Here is a 25,135-nt window from a genome sequence, read left to right on the forward strand (position 1 = left end):
GAAGAGAGGAAAAAATGTATTTTGTAAGAAAATTTAGTATTGTTTGATTGGAGAAATAAAAAAGATAACATGCAAAAATGGAGGGAGGAGAGAGAATAGTAATATACAATTGAAAACTAAGACACTGTATACCAATTAAAATTATTAATTATGTATGTCTGTATGAACTATTCCGTGTGTTTCTTCATTTTGCATGCATGTATGATGATTGACTTTGATTATGGAAATTGTATAACCATACTTGTAGTATTGTCGTGGCTGAATACACCAATGTTGCTTATTAATAGTGGTCGGTCTGGGAGAGGAGTGGGGTCGCCAATGTTGGTGACGATTAAAGGGTTACCGGAAGAGTAACGGTGTGGGTGTGCGGCCAGTTTATGGTCAATACTTGGTGGAGGTGGGGATGAGTTGAGTCGTTGATATTGGTGATGGAAGTGTGAGTGAGTGGCCAATTGGAGTCGAATAGTAACAAAAAAAAAGAGTCACCGATATTGGTGATGGCTGGGAGTTTGATATAGGAGTAATAGTGTGGGTGTGTAGCCGGGTTAGAGTCGTGTGGACAGGTACGTCAGGTATGTTGGAAAATGTTGGGGTGGCCTATTGTAGTGACTTCACGTGGTAAGACGTGGGAATGGTTGACAATCTTTCTTCAAGGGAATGTTATAATTATAGCAGGGGATAGGTGAGTAAGAGGAGATGAGCGTGGGTAAGAAGGATGAAGTGATTAATGGAAGTGGGGACATAGGAGAGCATACATTTAACTGGATTTCCATACTACGTTTGTGATTTGAATTTACCTTAGTGAGATTGTATATACTCATTACTATCATTTACAGATAATGTAGTACCGAAAACTGGACAAGAGTTGTGTTATTTCGATCTTAGCGTGTAGAGAAGACGAAACATGAAGTATGAATAATGAAACAGAATACTCATATAGTTAGTAGAAAATAGCTTATGTTGAAATAAAAAATTATAGAATTGTAATCTACAGTTGATGAATATACATGAAGTAAGTTTAGAAATTTGATTGTTTTCTATGTGGTATAGTCAATTGGTTATAGAATGATATATGTTATACTACGTATGCTAACAAGATCATCGTAACGCCGTTGAGGCTAGATTTGAGGCGTTACAACATATGATAATACAAATTTATAATGATTAATAATAATTTAATGACAACTATAATTTAAGACATTTCATATATATATATTTAAATTTTCTTAACAAATAGTATGTTTGTTATGAACACAATACAAAATTTAATGTGGGATACTATTAAGTATAGTGTAAATTTATATAGTATTGTTTACTTGAGGTATATTTTAAAGAGTCGTAATTATAATTTACATCATTATGCATGAATTATATATCACAAATTTAATGTTTTGTTATTTAGTGAATTAATATAAAATGTGCTTAAAGTAATAACAACTTAATTTTAGTGTGCGCTTATTTAGTTAATTAATATGTTGTTGAATATCCTACCTTATTCGATTGTTGATTGCGTTCTATTTTAGAGATCTTCTCAATTATAACGCACAATTCATCGTAAATAGATATATTAGATTAAAATAACCTCTCAAATAGTTAGTCTTTTATCTTTACTAAACTATTGTGGTATGGTTTAATTTTAATTAAAAGATCACCAGTAGAGTTATTTTTATTATTTTTCATTTATTGTAACTATGAAAAAAATAAGACTTAAGTTAAGTTGATCGCGTGAAATTCTTGGCTCAAATAGTTAGTCTTTTATATTTACCCAACTATTACGGTATGATTTAGTAAAGGGTCACTAGTAGAGTTTTTTTTTATTATTATTTTACATTTATTGTAACCAGAAAAAAAAAAATAAGACTTAAGTTAAATTGATCTCGTGAAACTCTTGACTCAAGTATAGGTACTTATGCTCAATAAAATGACTATACATTTGGTTATTAAAAAATAAATATCTATATATTTTTTTAAATAGCATAAATAATAAATATATTATAAATGTTTATTAACATAAAATAAATATTTTATCATTATATAATCTATTTATATTATGCGATAAAAAATTGCTGATATAAATAATTATTTTTTAAAATATTATTTGTATGTTAAAACCGTATGGAAACTAATTCCACATACACGTATACGACACGTATTATTTACTTTTCACATGTAGTTATCTTGTCATTTGAACTTATTTTATAAATTTTTTTTGAGTATAGTTCATAATATTTTTATAGACATATAAAATCAATAAGCTCATAATAATAGGCATATTTGATCCACATATGTTCGTTCTGGAACTACGAAAAGAATTGCATGAATTGGATTATAATGACCATTATTGTAACGGCCCCGCAAATTTAAAATGAAATGTATATTAAAAATATCAAATGCGGAAGCGAAGTCAAAAATTCGATTAACATCCCTTACACTAAAACAAAAAACGTGCTCACAAAATATAAAAGATCAAACTACCTAAAGGAGAAACTTGAAAATAAAAGCTACGAATATGACTACGGAGTCCTTAGGCGTCCCCTTCGTCGTCCTCCTGCGGAACCGGCTCGGGAACGATGTCCTCTTGATCTGAAATGATTAAATAAGGAATGAGCTATACTAGCTCAGTAAAGACATCACGATATCTCACCGTCACGGAGGTAAAGGTGGGTAGAAAACACAAAAAGACCAATGGAGCATAATTTACAACAAATCCTTTTATCAATAATAAAACCTTTACCATTCACTTACCTCGATAGAATCCATAAAACAGTGTACGAAAGCAATAACATCATCATCATCATGAAATCATATATAAACTGTATAACATAATACTTATCAAGCCTTTCGTAATTCAATCGTTACACAACATATTTTTCCTCTTTTACCAGCCCACTAGTATCCAGGACTGTCCCCATACCCCGTCCGGTATGGGCGCCAAAACTATAAACCTCATTACCCCGTCCGGTATGAGGGTGAAACGGGCCGTCTCCATACCCCGTCCGGTATGGGCACCAAAACACATAAGATCTCCATACCCTGTCCGGTATGAGAGTGAAACGGGCCGTCTCCATACCCCGTCCGGTATGGGCACCAAAACACATAAGATCTCCATACCCCGTCCGGTATGGGAGACCATAATCCCGGTAGGGTTCCCTACGGATCCGGTCCGTCCACCATCTCCCAAGATATCTAGTCAAGCTGACCATGTTATACAATTACCCATTTACATAATATTTCATTCTCTTTTTCCTCAGTCAACATCATCAATCCACATACAAACAAGCAAAACGATAATTTATGCCAAATAGGCAACATACAACATCAATATCCCAGTCATTCAATCCATAATCAATAAAACAGTACAATATGTACACGAAACTATAAAATGAGAACATCAAACCTCATACTGCATTTAAAACTGTAAAACAGGCCAAATAACAGTTAACTGACAAACACACTAGACTCGGGCTCCATTAGCGACCTTAAGCAATTTCACACATTCGTTGATTCATGAAATACCATTTTATCATTTATTGAACTTTAATACCGTGATAGAAAATAGGGTGAGGGGTCCTTACACATTTCGGAGTCCGAACACGGCTTCACAGTGCGCCTACAGGCTGTCCCTAATTTTTTTTGAATTTTTTCTGGGGAACTGAAACGCACTACTAGTACCTGCACGTGTTCCAAAAAAATCCCAAATTAGGCCCAGGGCCCCTTTCGGCCAATATCGCATTTTCGGCACAGCAGCTCCGCCGTGCTCCAGTGACGGCGTCGCCGCTTGCGGCGGCGATTCGCCTCGATTTGGCCGTTTTCGGCCGAATTCGGCCACACTTGCATCGATCCTTGTGATTAAACAACTCTAGGGCCCTCGGGGGGCCAAAAAATTACGGAAAAATCGAAGCTTACCGACGGCGGTGCTCTCGGGTGCGGCGGCTCTCCGGTGAAGTTCGTGTTTTGGTGATTCAGCTCCGATCAACCTGTAGAGAAAAGAATGATGATCACGGTGATATAAAAATTGCATTAAACGGAGGCCGGGAAGGGCCTCATCGGAGGCAAAAACCGAGGAGGGACACGGCGGCGCCGCTGGGCTTCGGCCGTGTTTTCCAGCCGTTTGGCCGGGATTTTGGCTCCGATTTGACCACAGGGGAAATCAGCGTGGAAAAATGAGTCGGGGGTATGAAATTTACCTCGATCGGCGGTCAGAAATCTCCCCGGTGCGGCGGCGGTCGGCTTCTGGTTCGTCTTCTCCGGCGAGGGCAGGCGGCTAGGGTTTTGTGGTCTGGTGTGGGGGTTCTATTTATACCCTTTTGCCTTTTGATCTCAACCGTTCATTTTGTTTTAATCTGGGCCGTCCGTGCGCACGATTGATCTGGGCCGTCCGATCGCACGCACGTGGATCGCCAATGTAACGCCCGGACCGAGAAGGAGGAAAAAAAAAAAGCCATGTCAGCAGGCCCGGTCAGCAGTCCCGGCCAACCGGAACCTGCCACATGGCAAAACCACGTCGTTCCAAAAAGGGCCACGTTGGCGATCCGCGTGGGCGCGATCGGACGGCCCAGATTTAATCAAAAACGGACGGCCCAGATTAAAACAAAATGGACGGCTGAGATCAAAAGGCAATGGGTTATAAATAGAACCCCCACACCAGACCACAAACCCTAGCCGCCTACCGCTCGCCGGAGAAGACGAACCAGAAGCCGGCCGCCGCCACCCGCCGCCGCACCGGAGGAACTTCCGACCGCCGATCGAGGTAAATTTCGTACTCCCGACTCGTTTTTCCACGCTAATTCCTCCTGTGGCCAAATCGGAGCCAAAATCCCAGCCAAACGGCCGGAATGCACGGCCGAAGCCCAGCGACGCCGCCGCGCCCTTCTCGGTTTTTGCCTCCGATGAGGCCCTTCCCGGCCTCCGTTTGATGCAAATTTTATATCACCGTGATCACCACTCTTTTCTCTACAGGTTGACCAGAGCCGAATCACCAAAACACGAACCTCGCCAGAGAGCCGCCGCACCCGAGAGCGCCACCGCCGGTAAGCTCTGTTTTTTCGTGATTTTTTGGCCCCTCGAGGGCCCTAGGGTTGTTTTCTCGCAGGGACCGATGCGAGTGTGGCCGAAAATAGCCAACCCGAGGCGAATCGCCGTCGCCGGAGCACGGCGGAGCTGCCGTGCCGGAGTTGCGATTTGGGCCAAAAGGGGCCCTGGGCCTAATTTGGGATTTTTTTGGAACACGTGCAGGTACCAGTAGTGCGTTTCAGTTCCCCGAGGAAAATTAAGAGAAAATTAGGGACAGCTTGTAGGCGCACTGCGAAGCCGTGTTCAGAACCCGAAACGAGTAAGGACCTCTCACCCTATTTCCTATCACGGTTTTAAAGTTCAATAAATGATAAAACGGTATTTCATGAATCAACGAATGTGTGAAATTGCTTAAGGTCGCTAATGGAGCCCGAGTCTAGTGTATTTGTCGGTTAACTGTTATTTGGCCTGTTTTACAGTCTTCGATGCAGCATGAGGTTCGATGTTTTCATTTTATGGTTTCGTATGCATATTGTACTGTTTTATTGATTATGGATTGAATGACTGGGGTGTTGATACTGCATGTTGTCTGTTTGGCATAAATTATCGTTTAACTTGTTTGTATGTGATTGAAAATGCTGACTGAGGGAAAAGGCGAATGAAAGATTACGTGAATGGAAATTGTATAATGTGTTCAGCCTGACTAGATATCCTGTGAGATGGTGGACGGACCGGGTCCGTAGGGAACACTACCAGGATTGTGGTCTCCCATACCGGACGGGGTATGGAGATCTTATGTGTTTTGGCGCCCATACCGGACGGGGTATGGGGACGGCCCGTTTCACCCTTATACCGGACGGGGTAATGAGGTCTATGGTTTGGCGCCCATATCGGACGGGGTATAGGGACGGTCCTGGAATATGATCTCAAGTGTTAAGGATTAACGGGTAGCGGGACCCCTATGGATCCCCATAGATACTAGTGGGCTGGTGAATTAGAAAAATATGTTGTGAAACTATTGAATTACGAAGAGTGTGATAGGTATTATGTTATACAGTTCATATATATGTTTTCATGATGATGATGATGTTATTACTTTCGTATATTATTTTATGAATTTCACCGAGGTGAGTAAATGGTAAAGGTTTTATTTTCGATAAAAGGATTTGTTGTAAATTATGCTCCATTGGTCTTTTTGTGTTTTTCTACCCACCTTTACCTCCGTGACGGTGAAATATCGTGATATCTTTACTGGGCTAGTGTAGCTCATTCCTTATTTAATCATTTCAGATCAAGAGGACATCGTTCCCGAGCCGCTTCCGCAGGAGAACGACGAAGGGGACGCCTAAGGACTCCATAGTCACATTCGTAGTTTTTACTTTCAAGTTTCTTCTTTAGGTAGTTTAATCTTTTATATTTTGTGAGCACGTTTTGATTTTAATGTAAGGGATGTTATTCAAATTTTGACTTCGCTTCCGCATTTGATATTTTTAATATACACTCCATTTTAAATTTTCGGGGCCGTTACAGCCAACGTGGCCTGTCTCCGGTCGACGTAGTTTTGCCACGTGGCAGGTCCTGGTTGGCCAGGACTGCTGACTGGGTCTGCTGGCGTGGCTGCTGACGTGGCGCGTTTTTTTTTTCCCCCTCTTTCCGGGCATTACAATTATACTCATAAACACGTACATGAGCCCAATGTAACATGATCGTGGCTACTAGTTTGATATATTAAGTTACATACCAATGCTATATTTATGGATGGAGGTTGGTGGTTATCTATCTAAACTAGATAAGAAGAATGTTGCTTGCATGAATGACGCGAATACCATCATTGAATTATGCGGGGGTGACGAAATTGATATTACCATGTGGAGATCTTAAACTACCATTGTGATAGTTAAAAATGTTATTCTTTATATTTCATTATCAATAAAAAAAATTATTAGAATTTAGTTTAGTATTTAATTGTGTACTTATTACGTCACTTTTTTTTTTAGTATTTTTTAATTTGAATCGGGTTCCCACAAATTCTAATTAAGTTACTTATTCATGCATGAAATATGAAAATTTTTATTAACACATGATGGTTTATTTTTTACCGGAAAATTTAATGTTTTATTAACCTTTTTTTTTTTTAGCAACATGACTAACTGAATATCTAATGAATGAATAACTTGATTTCGAGCAAAAAAAAATTGTTCAACTTCTTTATTGCCTCCCGCATTAGACTTATAAATGATTTTACTCAATTTAATCACAGATAACAAGAGTACTGAGTTATGTTTCATGTGATTAAGATCAAACTAACATTTTTAATTTTTTTTTTCCCCGAAAAGTGAAAATAAATAAATGTTGTTTCTTATAATATAAATGTTTTTTAAATGAATAATTAATTTGTGATACTTAAGTCACTTAAAAATAAAACAAAAATTAAACTAAAAGTTGCAAGTTTATGATAATAAAATGTTTAAAACAAAATATTAAGACAAGGTCGTATATTAGATTGAATAAGTATATTAAACAATATTCACTTTAGAAAAATATTAAATATAAATATTTTTAAATTAAGAAATAATATTACGGGCCGGGCTTAAAGAACAAATACAAATACAGTTCAATTTTCAAGAGACCTAAAATTTTTAGCCTAAGCTCGTAAGTGCAATACTAAATTTCGTGTGACTTTAATAGCAGTCAGTTTGATTTGATTTTGTTTTAAAAATTTTAAGACTGTACGCTAAAATTACGTGTCAATATTTGAATATATTTAAATATTATTGATTTTAAAATAGTAAGATATGTAAATGACCTAAAGGTTAATAAAATAAACAATTATTTAAAATATATTATTTTCATTATGCCTGTATATTTAATATCATTAATTTATTATAAGTTGATATATTTATAATTAAATTTCAATAAATTAATTTGAGCATTTTTAAATTAAATAAATTTATTATTGAAACGATATTTTAATTATATACAAAAAATAATTGTTTAATTTAATATAAAAATTATAAAATATATTATTGATAACTTGTGTTTGAAATTTTAAATATTAATATTTTAAATAAAAAATTACTATAGTATAACTTATAATATTTAGACATAAAAGAATTGAAAATTATATGAAATATATGAATTGATTACTGTAATTTTAAATATGATTTTTATGTTATTTATAATCGAATTTATTATATATTGTTAATTCGTATGAATTTAATTCGATAATATTTTTTTTTGTTTAATTGAAGCATGAACTGTGATCATCTCATGGGTTAAGTGTAACACCCCGTTTTTTTTTTTTTTTTCTTAACGGTGTACGATAAAGCACTCATACAACACAATACCGAAATCCATATTATTCCAACCATGCACAAGAGAAGTTGGTCCACCTTCCATGTTCCAAATCAATTGTACATACATCTCCACCTCTACAACACATAGTAATACAATATCAAACATTCCTAGATATTCAATATCCAGACTAAACCATCCTTTCAAACTACTTTAAATCACAAACAAAACTTGTGCCATATGGCACTACCGACGGGGCTCCGTTACCAGCCGCTTGGGTCCCAATTCCGTTTTTACTCCACCTGTGAATGATGAGAAGTGAGTTCACATAACTCAATACGATAAAAATCAAGTTGTAAGTGTAATATGCAGTGACAAGAATTTCCAGAAATGTCTATATGCATTTATCCTACCCAACTCCCAAACAACTCATAACCCTCTCCCTACACTAATTATCAAGGTCCTATTCCAAGGAAATAGCACGGCTAAACAACCCCACCCACCCAACAATCATCCATTAACTCCCGTCACCAACATCGGCGACTCATACACTCTTCCCCCCATCTCCCGACCTCACGAGGCCACACACACACACACCCAACCACCTTCATTCCACGTCACCAATATCGGCGACTCATACCCATATCTCCACCTCTCGACCTAATAGGCCACGCACACACCCACACACCATTATTCCGCGTCACCAACATCGGCGACTCACACTCACTCCTCCACCTCTCGACCCAAAGAGGCCACACACACACACGAATACCATCATCTCGCGTCACCAACATCGGCGACTCATGCTCAATCCTCCACCTCTCGACCTAAAGAGGCCACACACACACACAACATTTCCACCTCCCGTCACCACCATCCGTGACTCATGCACCCTTCTACCCCTCTCGGCCTTGCTAGGCCACACTCACATACATATCCCCTCCCTGCTCCACCAACATCGGCAACTCAACCCGCCCCTACCAACGGCCTCCAAATTCCCCCTCCCAAACCGCATGCTCCCATCTCTCCTTATACCATGCTAGTCCCAAGCGTTCTAACTTGCTAACTCCTACTGACCACATTACTCCCCTTCTCCCATCCAATCCCCCTCAAATCCTGTTTCCTAGTCCCCACTGCCGTACCTTCCAGCTCCCTTCCCTCTCCCACTGCCCCCTACCCGCTACCTCCCCCATCCTCCTGCCTCCTCCCGGTTCCTATACACTTTTGCCTACCTAGGGTGATTAACCTCTCAGCTTGCACCGTTTCACACCACATACACGCCCTCACCACCGTGCATTTCGGGGAAACACATCACCGCCTATTAGCGGCTCCCTCCACATCCCCACCCACGCACACACCACGCACACACCTCTTCTGTCCTCTCGAGTTTTTATCCCACCCGCGCCCCCTAGATTATTCTCTCACATCCTCCTCACTCTGTTCTACCCGCACCACCCCCATCCTTCCCCACGGCTCCCCACACGCCTCCAACACCGCCATACTTTCCATTCCTTCCCCGATCACCTCCGTGAGCGCGCGGGACAACCCCACGCTTACGGCCTACCTTCACTGCTCCACTCCGTCGCGCCATTGCCGACGCCGCACCTGCACAAAATTCTCTACACACACACACCACACCAACAGCTCAAATTTTCACCGTACCTCCCGTTTCCATCTTCCTTCTTCCTGCCGGTCGCGTCGTCCGTCCACGACCTCCTTCCCTCTCCCTTCTCGCTCCCCTCCGCCCCGACTCTCTCCTCTCTCCTTCTGGAACTTTCCTCTTCTTCTTCGTCTCCGCTGTCCTCCTTCCCTCATTTTCTCTTTTTCTCTTTTTCCTTTTCTTTCCCTTTTTTTTTTCTTTTCTCCTCTCTTCCTTCTCCCTTTCCCGACCTCCTTTTATACTCTGCCAGCCTACTCCAAAACGACGTCGTTTTTCTTTCTTTCAAAACGACGTCGTTTTTCCCCTCTCTAAAACGACGTCGTTTTTATTATTATTATTATTATTATTTATTTTTTTTTTCTACTCTTTCTACTTTCTAGTCCTTACATTAAGGTAATAAAAAAAAGTTTATAAATTAAAGTGAGTTCGAATTTTATCTTTTAAATTTCACTTTACGTACGTATTAATTTTTTTACTAATATAAATATGCTAATTATAATATTATTATATTAACAAATATTTATAATTTTTAAATATAAATATAATTGTATTTATACTAACATAATAAAATAATCGAATTATAATTGAAATGAATAAACAGTGAACTTAATATAATTTGGAAAAAAAAAAGAATTCAAACCTATTTAAATTTAATTTTTTTTAATAAATTCTATAGGTTTAAGTATTTCAAATTAATCAATTTTATGTTGTTAAGTTATTAATTCTATTTAATTATATAATACTCCGATGTTCGAATTAAACAAATATCCCCAACAATTTTATACAAAAAAAACCAGCAATTTTACTTAAAAGCTTAGAGTTGCATAATGTATTGACCTATTTATCCACAGTGTTGAGGAGAACCGGTCACTGGCTATAGCCGGTAATATGCAAGCCGCATTAACCCGCTGTAACCAGTCAACCCTCACAAAACCCTAATCTCCCAATCTCCTTCCATATAAATTCCTCATTTCTCTGCATCGTCCCTCTCTCGCTCATATTCGCCTCTCAGCCTCCCACTAGAAAAACCCTAGGGAGACAGAAGCAAACCACTCGACCAGAAAATGGCTGAGGGACTTGTACTTCGCGGTACTCTTCGCGCCCACACCGATATGGTGACCGCCATCGCCACTCCAATTGATAACTCTGATATGATCGTTTCGGCTTCACGAGACAAATCAATCATCGTCTGGGACGTAAGTAAGGATGACAAGGGCAATGGTGTCCCGCGCCGCAGGCTAACAGGGCATTCTCATTTCGTTCAGGATGTTGTTCTCTCGTCGGACGGTCAGTTCGCTCTTTCTGGCTCCTGGGACGGTGAGCTCCGCCTCTGGGATTTAACCACAGGGGTTTCCGCCCGCCGCTTCGTCGGCCACACGAAGGATGTGCTTTCCGTCGCCTTTTCGATCGACAATCGTCAGATCGTGTCGGCATCCCGGGACCGCACCATAAAGTTGTGGAACACTTTGGGTGAGTGCAAGTACACCATCCAGGATGGAGACGCTCACAGCGATTGGGTGAGTTGCGTCAGGTTCAGCCCTAACACCATGCAGCCAACCATCGTGTCGGCTTCTTGGGATAAGACAGTCAAGGTGTGGAATCTTACCAACTGCAAGTTAAGGTGCACGCTTGCTGGCCATTCCGGCTATGTCAACACTGTTGCTGTGTCACCTGATGGATCACTTTGTGCAAGTGGTGGCAAGGACAGTGTGATTCTGCTTTGGGATTTGGCAGAAGGAAAGAGGCTTTACTCACTTGATGCTGGTTCGGTGATCCACGCCCTGTGCTTCAGTCCAAACAGGTATTGGCTGTGCGCCGCCACTGAGCAGAGCATCAAGATATGGGATCTGGAGAGCAAGAGCATTGTTGAGGATCTGAAAGTTGATCTCAAGGCCGAAGCCGAGAAGGCTGATGGCAACGTCGCCGTCGGCAACAAGAAGAAGGTATACCTTCTTATAGTTTAGATTGATTGGTTCGATTATCTGCATTCTTTATTATAGTTGGTGGGATTTTCTCATGATTTACAGGTTAATGTGCCCTGGATTTGTGTTATTTCTCCATGGGTTTACATTCTCATATATTGATATCATTTGCTCTGTGTATCATACAAGTTTGAAGCATTACAATCACAATTAGATAACATATTTTATTTCTGATTCATGTTGCTGCCTTGTTTCTGTCTTGTATTTGCAGGTATTTTGTTGCTTGGTAATTTTTATCATGTATTTAAATTTAGTACACGCTAGTTTATCTTCTGTGCGAATTCTCAAAAACGGGTTATCTTCATCGCTTAGTTTTTAGAAAGGTGTTTACTTTCTAAACGGGCTGCCTTAGGTATTGTACTGGTTTATAGGCGGTGTGTGTGATTGTATCATGTATGATAAGTATTGCCATTGTACTACAATCAAGTGCAAGTGGAGTCTGTTCTGCGGTCTTCGCTCTGGTCTATTACACAAGTATATATGAACTCTGCTTTGCGCGAATTCTTTAGTTTTTAGAAAGTTGTATTCTTTTTAATATGGGTATGAGGGTAAACCGTTGTAAGTAAGTAATCAGCAACGCCTTAGGTTTCTATTGGCTTGGGGGCGGATGTGATTGTAGCATGCATGCTGCTTATTGGCTTGGAGGCGGATTTTATAGTTGTATCATGTCTTTGCTCTGGTTGATACGTGCTAATTGTATGATTTGGGGATTGACCTGAGCGATGTGTTCTTGTAGCTGAGCAACTTTAAGTCAGATGATTTGAGATAAGGATCATTTTCATTTAAATTTATCATTATTTTTTATCTCTCAATTGATTTTGATACCTCTGGTTATTGATTTGAGTTTGTTTTTGGAAGGGCTAATATGAAAATTGATAATTTGTTAGGGTGTCTTGGTTTGGAGTTTTATTGTGATTTTCGTCTGGCGGTTCTGGGTTGTGTGTCTAATGTTCTGGGTTTTGGTTTTGCAGGTGATATACTGCACAAGCTTGAACTGGAGTGCAGATGGAAGCATCTTGTTCAGTGGTTATACAGACGGTGTTATCAGAGTTTGGGGGATTGGGCGTTACTAGGAAGAAGCAGCTTGAGTAGTAATTGCCATAATGCTGTGCTTTTTATTTTTTGACAGGAAGTAGTTTATTTTCTTTGTAGCCGGCTTCAAAACGTTATTTAAGATTTTGTTTAAAAATGGTTTCTTTAAGGATATTTGGATGGTTATTTTCGTGTTTGGATGTTACTAATATCTATATGGCTTTGAGGCCTCTGTTATTTTTGCTTTCATATTTTGTTAGATGTGGAGTACATCGGTTTTCTTAATTACAAATTTTTCTCTTCGTTGTTGAGGTTTATACTTAAATGTTCATTCTTGAATTTCTTTCTTTTTGTTAAATTTGTTCAAAAATTTATATTTATTTTAATATTGAAGACGAAGATTTATGAAGAAATCATGAAAGAAAGATCTTAGTTAATTTGTTCCAAATACAGGAACTATACCATGAGGCTCTTGATCTGTGTGTGACCTGTAAGCAAAATTAAGGTGCCATGCTCTGTAAGTATATGAGCTTTAATTTGTTAAAAGTATTTCTCAATAAAAATTATGTTTTATAATAAGAATTAAGTTTATGGAATATTCTGTCTTTTTAGTCGTTACAAAAGGTTCTTTATTAACCATTATGTTTGATTTATTTTTATTTAATTTTCATTTTAATGCATAATTAGCACGAGATAAATAAAAAAGAATTATTTTCTTTTATCTTTCCAAGTAAATCAATTTCTTTAATACATTCATTTTTCCTTTTTTTTTCAGTTTGTTACGTGCAAAGGCCTGTTTCAGAAAGTAATTTTCTTCTTTTCTAGTGTGTATTCCAAAAATATTTGTATTCTGAAGACTTTCCAATGCCGATGTCTTTCCCCGTGGGGAATATTTATATATTATTTTTACCTTCACAATTTTACCAACAAAAACGGAACTTCCCACGGTGTTCAGCTTTCCATAATCCCTGATTTCCTTTCCTCTCCCACAAATTGCCGGAAAAAGGAAACCACTCTCTACTCTCTACTTTCTATTCAGTAATACCTTCGACTTCATTACTCCATCCCATCTGAAGCAAACGATTTTACCTTCTCTTCAGTCTTTTACGCACCAAGTGTGCCAGTTTAAAATCCTCAGCTACCGAATTATCTTCCAGATTGACATGGGCTGCATCGCTTCCACCAACACTTCCACCTTCCGCAGCATCTATTCTACCAGGCTCCTTGTCACTAATTTCTACATGGACCGCAGGTCCATCGCTGGACTCATGAGCATGAGCAGATTCCGGGTAGGTGCCAAGAGATTCTGTTGCCATTTGGTCTCCACCACATGCATCATCAGCCGGTAGCACCATTGATATATCATTTGAAACAATTCCACCCTGCCTGTTTCTCTCACTGTGCATAAAGGAAGCCAGAGTAACATGACCAGCCTCATTATCAGTTACCAAATTGGTATTGTTGTGCATAAAGGGAGCCAGAGTAATATGACCAGCCTCATTATCAGTTTCCAGGTTGGTATTCACTGCTTCGGTCGTAGCAATTATCCCATCTTCTCCACAGTCTTTTCTACAAGGTTCCTTATCTTGAGCTGTGATGTTAACTGGAATTGGATTCTCAGTTTGATGAGCACGTTCCAGATTCATGCTCATGGACTCTCCCGTGAACCCTACAAAATGCCGTACGTTTTCATCAGCCTTTTCGGAGATGATGTTTGGTGAATCATTGGAAGCATTGATCCGCCGCTTCTTCGATCTGTTCTTCATGAAGTGAGAAAGAGTAATATAACCATCCAAATCACCTTCCAGAGTGTTGAGTGCTTCTTGCACTTCCTCATCCATTTCAGCACATCTACGCCTAGAATGCCGCTTGCAAGGCACTTTTGTTCTCCTTGATGTAGGTTCCTTGTCTTGAGCTGTGTTGTTAACTGGAGTTGGATTCCCAGTTTGATGAGCATGTTCCAGATTCATGCTCATGGATCCTCCCGTGGATTCTACAAAATGGCGTGCATTGTCATCAGCCTTGTCGGAAATGATGTTTGGTAGGTCATTGGAATTGATCCGCCGCTTCTTCAATCTGTTTTTCATGAAGTGAGAAAGAGTAATATCACCATCCAAATCACTTTCCACAGTGTTGAATGCTTGTTGCACTTCTTCACCCATTTCAGCACATCTACGCCTAGAGCGCCGCCTGCGAGGCACTTTTGTTCTCCTTGATGTTGGATTGTTCTCTCCAGAGGCTTCCACACCATATATTCCCGATTGAACACTCTCAGGATATAATGAAACAAAAGTCTCACTGTCTGTATCTGGTACGACATGTTTGCCTTTTCTTGAATGAGTTTGGATGAACCTTTTCTCGCTTGTAGTGTTGGTGCCACCATTGTTGCTGGTAAAAAATGTTGAAACCTGATCAGGTGATGAATGATCCTGCACTGTTTCAGAAGATTTGTTCTTTTTCAAGCATGATTTTATTGTTTTCTTCCTTTGAATGGCGCCGTCCTTCTGGAAAGATGATGAATGATGTCCCACTGCTTCAGAAAATCTATTTTGTTTCAAGCACAAATTTTTTCTTCTATTCCTTTCAATAGTTCTGTCCCCGTCCAAGGTTTCAACGTCTCGTCCACCAGTTATCCCTGTGACTTGTTGAGTCTCACTTCTCTGTCTCTTTCTACCTCTTCTTGATTGAACCTTTTGTGTAATCTTGCTGAACTCAGTGAAAGAAGACACTGTAAGCATGATTGTGACAAGAATAGCTTTGCTTGTGTAGAAGCCACATGTGAAAATTTGAACTATCCTAAGAGCAAAATTTATAACATTATTCTAGAAATATGTTGTAAAAGAGTAAGATAAAGATAAAATAATCTTACTAAGTTGCTGCATCTTTTCCATTCTTAGATTCTGCATTCCCTCTGCTAATGAATCATGAAAACTCAGAATCAATATATAATAAAACATTAGGCAAGCACAAAGGATAAGCAACAAGCACATTTAGGAATAATAGATTTAGTTTTTTGTATGGGATACCTTAATTTTCTTCTATCTTTCTTAGATGACATTATATTTCCTCCATCTCTCTTAGATGGCATTATATTTCCAGTTTCAGATGGAGTATCTGTGATTGCCAATGGTATAAAATCTTTTGGATCAAGCTTAGGACGCTCTGACTCACGATCCACAAAGTTGCATATAAAAGCTGTTCTCCGCATTCTTCTAGCTTCTTGGACTAGTGGCACTTTATCAGGATTCAATGCCTTCCACCTCCTGTTTGTAAAGTACAAGAATGCAGTCATTATGAAGTTCAGAAAATTTAAGAAAATAAGAACAAGAAACAAGCATGTTAGAGACTTTGACCCAGTCATTAATATGCAAAACAACATACCTCCAACATTGATTGTCAGTACGCGATGGTAAGTGGGCAGCAACCTTGGACCAACAGTGACCATGTTCTGCAATTGCTGCTCTCAACCTCGAATCCTCCTCTTTCGTCCATTCACCCTTATTCAAAGAAGGATCCAAACAATTGACCCATCTGCCACCAAAAAGAAAATAACAATAACTTTTAAGTCAATATCACTTAAATGGCACCATTGATTTAACTGACATACCTTTCTCGACACTGCACTTGAGTTCTTCCTGGCACAAATTGAGATATTTTCTTCCAATTCTTTGGCCCAAAAAGTATCACTGCTACTTTCAGGTGCTTGTCCTCATCTTGGTTCCACAGGCCTACCCTTAGCCTTGTTGGATGAAGTGATTTTTTCCATCTGTATGGACAAAATAATGCACTGGTACGTAAGTTCAATGGTCCTTTTTTAAGAAACTATAACAAATCAATGCACTATATGGCAAATCAGTTGACAAATGTCTCAAAAGGATGATATCAAATTTCAGCAGAATGCAACCAGTGATCCTGTAAAAACAAATATCCTAGTACACTGAGCTCCACTGACTGCAAAGTGGGAGAGAGCATTTTTATACTGTTTATACTCCATAAGATTTAGTTTCTTTTGCACTGTCTCTTGTTTTCACTTTCATATTCCTGTTACAGGCGTCCCTATAAATTCCTAGATACTACATTTTAATAACAAGAGCAATACTTTAGTAATATAACACAACAGGCGTCCCTATAAATTCTTATATACTACATTTTAATAACAAGAGCAATACTCTAGTAATATAACACTGATGCAGGAATAGGAAGTTCCTAAATGGACATATTTCAATATTAAGAGATTTACATAATTATAATGTTTATGTATTTAGTTTATTTAGGAACTAGAACCCACGGGTTTATTATTGGTGTGAGTTTATTATTTCCTATTTTGTTAGGGTCCTATTTAGTTATTCTCTATCATATGTCATTCCAATTAATCGCCTTCTTTTCTCTTTAGTAGAATTTCTAGATATACTGACAATCTCTATTTTGATTGTACAGTTCATACAAATAGGATATCACAGCTTAGTAAATTGGCAGGCTATTCATATGATTATTGTGGTAGAAAATTGAGTTACTGGTTCAATTATGAGCTCCAATTTTGGATCTTAATAAATTTTCTCCAAATATTATCCTCAAATTCTCTTTATCCTCTATCAACCGGTCTACTCTTTTACATGGTATCATTGTTTTTTTTTTTAAATAAAACAACACCACTTAAGAAAATAAAGAAGAGCATACACTGATCAACCAATTCGCAATTCTGTTTCATACAAAATTCCATCAACTTACCAAATATTTGTTAGCAATACTGATAAAAATATAGATACCAAGGACGATACATGAAGCAATAAAAGTACCCAAATAGAAAACTGCAATCATGGAGAAAATTCAAGCCTTAAAAATGAATTGAACTTGGGAAATAACAGAATTCACTACTTGGAAAACACTCGGTCGTAAATAGGTGTTGACAATGAAGTATAATGCTAATGGTGGTATCAACAACAAGTTCATACCTCGATTAATAGCCAAAGGCTTTATCAAATTTTATGAAATCAACTATCAAGAGACATTTGCACCAGTAGCAAAACTAACACAGTTCAGATACTAAAGTCCCTAACTGCCAATCTGAATTGAACTAAATATGAAAAATGTTTTTCTTGGTGAGAGCTGGAGGAATAAATTATAAGGAGATAATACCAGACTTTGAAAGTCAAATCACTAACAGAAAGTTTACAGACTCAAACAATCCTTATATTGGAAGTAGTCGATGTTTCCATTTGAAATGTCCAAATGAAATGCTGACACATCAGGTCTCTTTTTGTTGAAGCTTGCTGATTCGTCCTCACATAATATTCATGAACCAATAGATCTGCACGAAGATTTTCTTTGTTTTCTACTTGAGGACAAGCACAATTTGGAGGGAAGGAGGGATGTTAAGGTCTATATAACAAAAAGATGCTCAAAGAGGAAGAGAAATTTAATTACATATTTAGATATTATATTGTATCTAATACTAATGATATATCAAGGTATGTTTTGTATAATTATCATGGCAATTAGCATTTCAAGACCCAGCAACACCTATGACGCAGGAAATAATAGACTTACATCACGATATCTTTTTCTTCTTCATTCTGATTTTGGTTTTCGTATTATGGATCGTGGTTCGTGCTTTATGGCATTTCCACAATAAAAAAAAATCCAATCCCGCAAAGGATTGAACTACTATCGAGATTCTTCAGACCATAGTTCCTAGTATCATCCCGATGTTCATTGCTATAGCATCATTTGCTCTCTTATACTCAATGGACGAGGTAGCAGTAGATCCAGCGGTTACTATCAAAGCTATTGGACATTAATGGTACTTATGAGTATTCAAACTATAACAGTTCCAATAAACACTCACTAACTTTTGACAATTATATGATTTCAGAAGATGATCTAGAATTGGGTCAATCATGTTTGTTAGAAGTGGACAATAGAGTGGTTGTACCAGCCAAAACTTATCTATGTATTATTGTAACATCTGCTGATGTACCTCATAGTTGGGCTGTACCTTCCTCAGGTGTCAAATGTACTGCTGTACCTGGTCGTTTAAATCAGATCTCTGTTTTGGTACAACCAAAAGGAGTTTACTATGGTCAGTGCAGTGAAATTTGTGGAATTAATCATGCCTCTACGCATGCGTCCAGAAACATAGGCCGACTGCTGAGCCCACTCTGGCTCAGCAGGAAGCCGAGGAGCAAGGCAGTAGATAAGATAGAAGAAGGACCAGGCTCCTGGTGGAGCAGAGGAGACGGTTAGGATAACAAACTTGAAACGCAGAGCCTGAGCGGCTGGCGAACGAGTGACTAGTGGCCAATAGTGCCCTAGTTGATGGCATTCCTCTCTGCGCTGGCACTCGAGGAACCACGGGGCACTCCATACAGAGCAAGCAAATCTTAGGGATAACACACCCGCGCAAGGACCTCAATTCTCATTAGGAGGTCGAACCTAGGATCCATGGAAGTCGCCCTTCTTTTACTTTCTAGGCCATGCGAATGGGGCCAGCCCAAAATCATACTCTTCCTCTACAAAGCTAACATGTGTATAAATTAGTTGAAGGATAAAATAGAAGAGAATAAGAAGAAGGAGGTTGTTAGTTACTTAAATCTGGAAATAAGGATAAAATTCCAGAGATTAACTGCTCCTTGTTTGCTGGATTTTATGTATACCAAGTAGGACATTTAAGTTGGTATTCATGTAATAATGTGGTAGGATAATAGGAGAAAATAGGGAGAGTATGCAGCGGTAACTGCTCTAGAAATAACCACCAGAACCCCTGCTCCTCATCCCTCTTGTGTAAAAACCACTTATTGTCTCTGAAAAGGAGATGCAGAAAAATTTGTCAAAAAAGTTTCTTGACTACTTTTAACTCTAGAAAATCATTGGATTCTCCTTTAATAACCTATACTATCAAAAAAATCACATAATGAACTCATTAAATCAGGACGATAACATTCTTCAAGATCCATCAAGAACCATTGATTTAGAACCCTCAGTCTTTTGTCAAGGATCATCTCTTCGTGTATGACATGGACAAAAATGATCTTTTTGTTCCTTTCTCTTTGTAATTTTGTTTACCGGTTGAATTCCCTTAGTGCCCTTTAATCTTATTCTAGCTTTCTCTCTCAAAAAATATATATTCTGCTACAAGATTCAAAAACCTTAAAAAATAAGCATTCTACAGAATATCTGATGGCATATCCAAAATATATTGCAGTTTAAAAAAAACACGAGAACAAGAAACAAACTAATGTTATATAACTCAGATGATTTTTCAAGTAACTAACTGACCTATTAGAGCATTGAGGACCAGTCCGTCCTTTCAGAAGAGAGGCAACAGACTGCCAATTATGCTCGCCAAACTTCTCTACGGCCATGCGAAGTTCATCGTCCTCATCCTCTGTCCATTCCCTTTTTAATATGCAAGCGTTCAAACTTCTCTGATACCGTGCCAAGCATTGAAATGGAGTCCTGTTTGTCCCCAGGGATATTGCAATATCGAGCCAGTCTGTGATCCCCTTATCTTGGATAATACACAATAGATTCTTGTCCTCTTCAGCAGTCCATGGATCGCAGTTGATTAATGGATCTTCCCAGTTCAACCATCTGCAGAGATTAATCACACACAACGAAATAAGAAATGAAACAAAAGCTACCAACAATTATATGGCAACATTCATTTCAATGATATAAAAAAGAACAAAAAGTTACAATTTCATCCTCTACTGTTCATTTTTTTTAAAAGTCAAACCTTGTGACTTTTTATGCTAACATTCTGCCAACCTAAGATTTTAGTATTAATCTTACAGAAAAAACTAACTAATCACAAAGACACGTGTAGAAGTCTCGAGGTAGTAAAATATTACAAAAAAAAATTGGTATGACTTTTTAAAACATGCAAACAGCAAAACATTATATTGTAAAAAAAAGTGTAGATTTAAAAAAAAAAACATTGTTGATAACTATGGCTAATGGATATATTTAAATAAAAAAAAGTATGGCTGATGGATAGACTTTAAGCTTGTGGAATGTTTTAAAAATAACACAGGGTTTTATCTTGAAAAAGTAAAACTATGAGATAAAACTGTAGTTGCCCTATACAAAAACAAAAGCATCACAGACATCTATCTATGATATAATCATCATGGAAGCACTCAATACCACTGCCTTAAGTAGTACATGTATATATGATAATTTGTTAAATGTGCAATGACAAAGGTGTCTGTGATGGAATTATCATAGAGATCTCCAGTCCTAGCTTCATTGAAGGACACATGCCACATAATAAAATCAATAAACATAAAACACTTGTCAAGTTACACAATCTGAGACTGGTCATCTGATTGTCAAAAATATATTAGCAAGTATCAATATAAGAATTAGTCAAAGTCTCAAAATATTAAATGGTAGGACTTGTTCACTGTTATAATAGTACATACCGTGTCTCACATTCTGAACCAGAATGACCAGTAACATACATTGAAGCCAAATTATCCCAATTAACTTTGGGAAGAAACCGCCTAATCATTTCTGGGGTAATTTTAAGATCTTTGATAGATGTAAGAATGTTATCCAAATTATTTGAATCTCCAGAAGACCCCTCAGTAGCACTGTCAATAAAAGTTGCATCAGGATAAAAATGCCCGCCAGGAAAAGCTATCAGAAGGGAAAGTAATTCAGTCAATAACAACATCTCAACATTTATATGAGAATTGAGCTTTGAAATACAGCCTTACAAGGTTGTTTGCCAATAAATTATCCTCATGATTAACGAGTACAGTCAAGATTCTGATTTTGTCTCATACGGAATAAATCTCAAATATTCAGTTAGTTTTCTTGCCCTTATACATTTCTTGTAATTTATTGACCCCATAAACTGTTATGTTCTTTGATTAAGGATCGAGTCACCGGACAATTAACAATAAAGTTGTCTTCTAGTAAAAGGTTAACACCTTTATTCTTATTGCGAGACTGACCTATTTTGTGAAAATAAATTATATCTCATCAAAGGGAGCTGCTACCTTGGACTTTATTAAAAAGAACTCTAATCTTATAATTTAAAATAATATTCTGATTTATCTTTTATTAATATCAAACATATCATTTTATATAGAGGTTACAATTCTTATTTAGAAATGTTAATATAATTTGAAATTTAAGATCTAATGAGGAATACTCTATTAAGATATTAGAAGTCCTTCAATATTTAGGAATCAAGTACTAATAGAAAAAATATATATATTATTTAGAAATCTAATACTAATTAGAATTCCAACTATTTATAAATATAATATTAATTAGGATTCAATATTTAATTGAATGTCAATTTTTTATTCTTACTGTACCTTCTATATTTGCATTCATAACATAAACCTATAATAACTATGCAAATATATGCGTCCAATCTAGTTAAATGCACAGCTTGACAAAAAGCTAGTCATGCAGTTTTATTTCCTCCATAAGTCCATTACCATCTACTAAAATTGTTACTGCAAATGTTTAAAGTAACAAAGCCTAAACAATATAACTATTCACGAGAAACATGGCTCCCTTCTAGAGTAGTCACCAACATTGCCAAATTTTGTTTATTTTCCGGGAAAATATATTTTGCTTCTAAAGAAGCCTTGAAATGGGAGTAAGTTTGGTAAAAAACATTCAAACATCATATGGCAGTGAGATTTATTTTTAATGATCAATATACTTGAGAAATTCACTAGATGCCTAGAGATAGAATAATCACAAATACATTTTAATGATGCTAAAATGTAGTACAACAGGCTAATTCACAGTACCAAAAAAAAAAATATCAACAAACAACAGTAGTTACACACAGGTTTTAAATGAGCATGCTTAGAAGTCGTAATGGCACCAAACATTTTAATTAAGATTTACAAGTGCAAATATCAATAAGGATACCTGATTCGATCCATTGAAACATTAAGCAGCATTTCTTGAAACTGTTGTCTTATTCCCTTTGCCAGATTTTTTCTCTCTTCGGCAGACCATTTTTTGCAAGGGAATGAAAGAGGAAATTTCGTCAATGCCATTCTATAGTTAGCAACATGAGAATTCTCAGTTGGCCCAGAATTCATAGCAGACACCTTTTTATCATTAACCTGCAGGAAAAAAAAAAAACTTCAAGATGAAGCCACCTAAATCAAAGCTGTAAACAAAGCATAATATCAAAAGAACGGCAGGTATAGTTTAATCAAGTCCCATCCTCTCTCAAAGAACAAAGGAAGCAATCAAAGAGTTCAAACTCAAGTTAGCTCGATATGTGATGAAATCATTTTTAGTCGAGAATCCTTTGTGCTGAAATCAGGGAAAACTGTTACCTCGCAATCATCAGCAGACCTAGACCTTTGTGCTGAAATTAACTGGACACGAGGATCCTTTTTTTGAGACAGTGCCTTTCCTGTTAGTCTTTTGCAAGAAACCTGAAAATCTCTAAGGATTTTAAAACGCTCCTTGAGTTTCTTGTTCTCCTCAATTCTTGCTTCAATATGAGTCAGCTTGCTTCGAATGAACCTCTGATAGGCTCTGTTCTTCCTAATGGCATCAATAAGCACCTGTGCTGACTCTGGGAAACTAGAATTGCTATGCGGCAATTCAGACTTGCATGCATCTGCCTGCAGCCGGCCAGCTAAAGTGGAAGGTTGTGCAGTGTCTTCCCTTAAATGGACTGGCTCACACGCTTCTTTAGAATCTAGAATGATGTTAGCTGTTGCTACAGAATCCGCAATGTTGTCACGTGCTTGTCCATTATCTGGAAATCCTTCACAAGTGTTAGTTCTATTCATAAACATATCATAGGAAGTTCCTTTCTCCGAGGTTATACCAGATGCATGTACCTGCTCTGGCTTCCGCAAAAGATCCTCCATGTAGTTTTTGGGAGTATCTGCATTAGAAGATTTAGAAAAAAAAATGTCAGGGATACTAGGGGGAAGAAAGGGAGGGAAAGATGCACATCAACACCCGGCGCTGATAATGCAACCGCCACATTCAAACCATTGCACTAACACAATAGGTATACCAACAGGGATGATCGCAAGAAATCTCAAAAAGCAGCAATAGACAACTAGTAATCTTAAATGATCTTAACTAATACAAGTTCTATCTCTTATGCAAACCACTTATAAGGAGCGATTCAATATACCCCGAACAAGAAGTAATCACAAGAATGCCAATTGATGTAAGCTTCATATCTTAATCCAAACAGAAGCAAGGAAAAATCATACCGTAAAACCTGAACTGGAAGATATACCAATTTCACCACCAACGTGCTAAAAAAGTAGTTCACAGTTCCAAACTATATACGCAAAATGAAACGGAACAGAGAGAAGCATAAATTTTGAATGTAAACCCCCATAAATACACGAACTCCGAACATAAGGAACTTACCGCTATCTTCATAAGCAGAGAAACGCCTCTGAATAGAACGAAATATCTCGAAGTCTTCTTCATCACCGTCATCCGAGGGAAGAGGCGGCAAAATACACAATGGCTTCATTGACAGAGGCTCGCGAACGTCTTCCGACAAAGCGAATCGTTCCCGGATGCTTCGGAACAGTTTGATGTCCTCTTCGCCATCCGACTCCCAAGCCACTCCATCTCCCACACCACAGCCTTCGTCGCCTGAACCAGCGATGGCGGAATTGGAGGGGGCTTCACCGGCTGTGCCGTCGTGGTCATCTAAATTCGTGCCTGTGATCATGCAGGCGCGCCTTAGGGCTTCCATGTCCTCCTTGAAACCGTCGTCGTCATCGCTGTCAGAAAACTGCTCTCCATCTTCGTCTCCTCCTTCTTCGTCGTCGTAGTCGTCGTTGCGAGACATCTTACAATGTGCTGTAACTGGTGATGAGTTTCGCTAGCTTATAATTGATTGCGAACTGAGAGAGAAGCTCTGGGTTTAATGTTTTTAGTTTTTAGCGGTGTTCGTGGTTCGATTTGAAGTAAGATTTGTTTTGACTGCAACGACGCCGTTCGGTTTTGAGGCGGGGTCGGTCTCGGGGATGAATAACCAATCAATCGCATTCGCCTAATTTAAATAATAAGAGAAAAACGACGCCTGTCCCTGTCGTTTGCGCTTACGGGTCGGATTGGTTCTTGATTGGGCTTATTTCGGGTCCAAGTTTAAAAAATTTATAAAATAAACATTCAGTTGGGTTCA

General features: G+C 38.0%; 2 protein-coding genes across 4 annotated transcripts; one reads left to right on the forward strand and one right to left on the reverse strand.

The window, feature by feature from the left end:
• Positions 1–10,940: 10,940 nt before the first annotated feature.
• On the forward strand, positions 10,941–13,230 carry LOC110823538 (small ribosomal subunit protein RACK1). Its single transcript, XM_022053933.2, has 2 exons — positions 10,941–11,910; positions 12,921–13,230. Exons 1-2 carry the CDS (start codon positions 11,032–11,034, stop codon positions 13,020–13,022), a joined length of 981 nt encoding a protein of 326 aa, XP_021909625.1. The 5' UTR covers positions 10,941–11,031; the 3' UTR covers positions 13,023–13,230.
• Positions 13,231–13,775: 545 nt separating this feature from the next.
• Positions 13,776–24,987, reverse strand: MYB4R1 (myb domain protein 4r1). 3 transcript variants are annotated; one of them, XM_088212187.1, is made up of 11 exons: positions 24,367–24,987; positions 23,804–23,863; positions 23,301–23,731; positions 22,882–23,081; positions 21,405–21,575; positions 20,257–20,571; positions 16,589–16,747; positions 16,363–16,512; positions 16,008–16,244; positions 15,851–15,892; positions 13,776–15,687 (listed from the first exon to the last, which is right to left on the reverse strand). In XM_088212187.1, exons 1-11 carry the CDS (start codon positions 24,797–24,799, stop codon positions 14,067–14,069), a joined length of 3,819 nt encoding a protein of 1,272 aa, XP_088068313.1. In that variant the 5' UTR covers positions 24,800–24,987; the 3' UTR covers positions 13,776–14,066. The 3 variants fall into 3 exon arrangements, with proteins under 3 accessions (XP_088068313.1, XP_021909623.1, XP_088068314.1); XM_022053931.2 differs by having other exon boundaries at positions 15,851–15,895; positions 24,367–24,986; XM_088212188.1 differs by lacking the exon at positions 24,367–24,987 and having other exon boundaries at positions 15,851–15,895; positions 23,817–23,858.
• Between the last annotated feature and the right edge of the window lie 148 nt (positions 24,988–25,135).

Source organism: Carica papaya, chromosome 9 (genome assembly GCF_054855325.1).
Source record: "Carica papaya isolate Zhongbai chromosome 9, ASM5485532v1, whole genome shotgun sequence".
NCBI classification, from domain to species: Eukaryota; Viridiplantae; Streptophyta; class Magnoliopsida; order Brassicales; family Caricaceae; genus Carica; species Carica papaya.

Coding starts and splice junctions, on each gene's coding strand:
- MYB4R1 (XM_022053931.2), bottom strand. CDS start 24,799: ATGTCTCGCAACGACGACTACGACGACGAAGAAGGAGGAGACGAAGAT. Junction 23,864..24,366: donor CTCTGCTTATGAAGATAGCG/GTAAGTTCCTTA, acceptor CTTCTAATGCAG/ATACTCCCAAAAACTACATG. Junction 21,576..22,881: donor GTTTCAATGGATCGAATCAG/GTATCCTTATTG, acceptor TTTTATTGACAG/TGCTACTGAGGGGTCTTCTG.
- LOC110823538 (XM_022053933.2), top strand. CDS start 11,032: ATGGCTGAGGGACTTGTACTTCGCGGTACTCTTCGCGCCCACACCGAT. Junction 11,911..12,920: donor CCGTCGGCAACAAGAAGAAG/GTATACCTTCTT, acceptor TTGGTTTTGCAG/GTGATATACTGCACAAGCTT.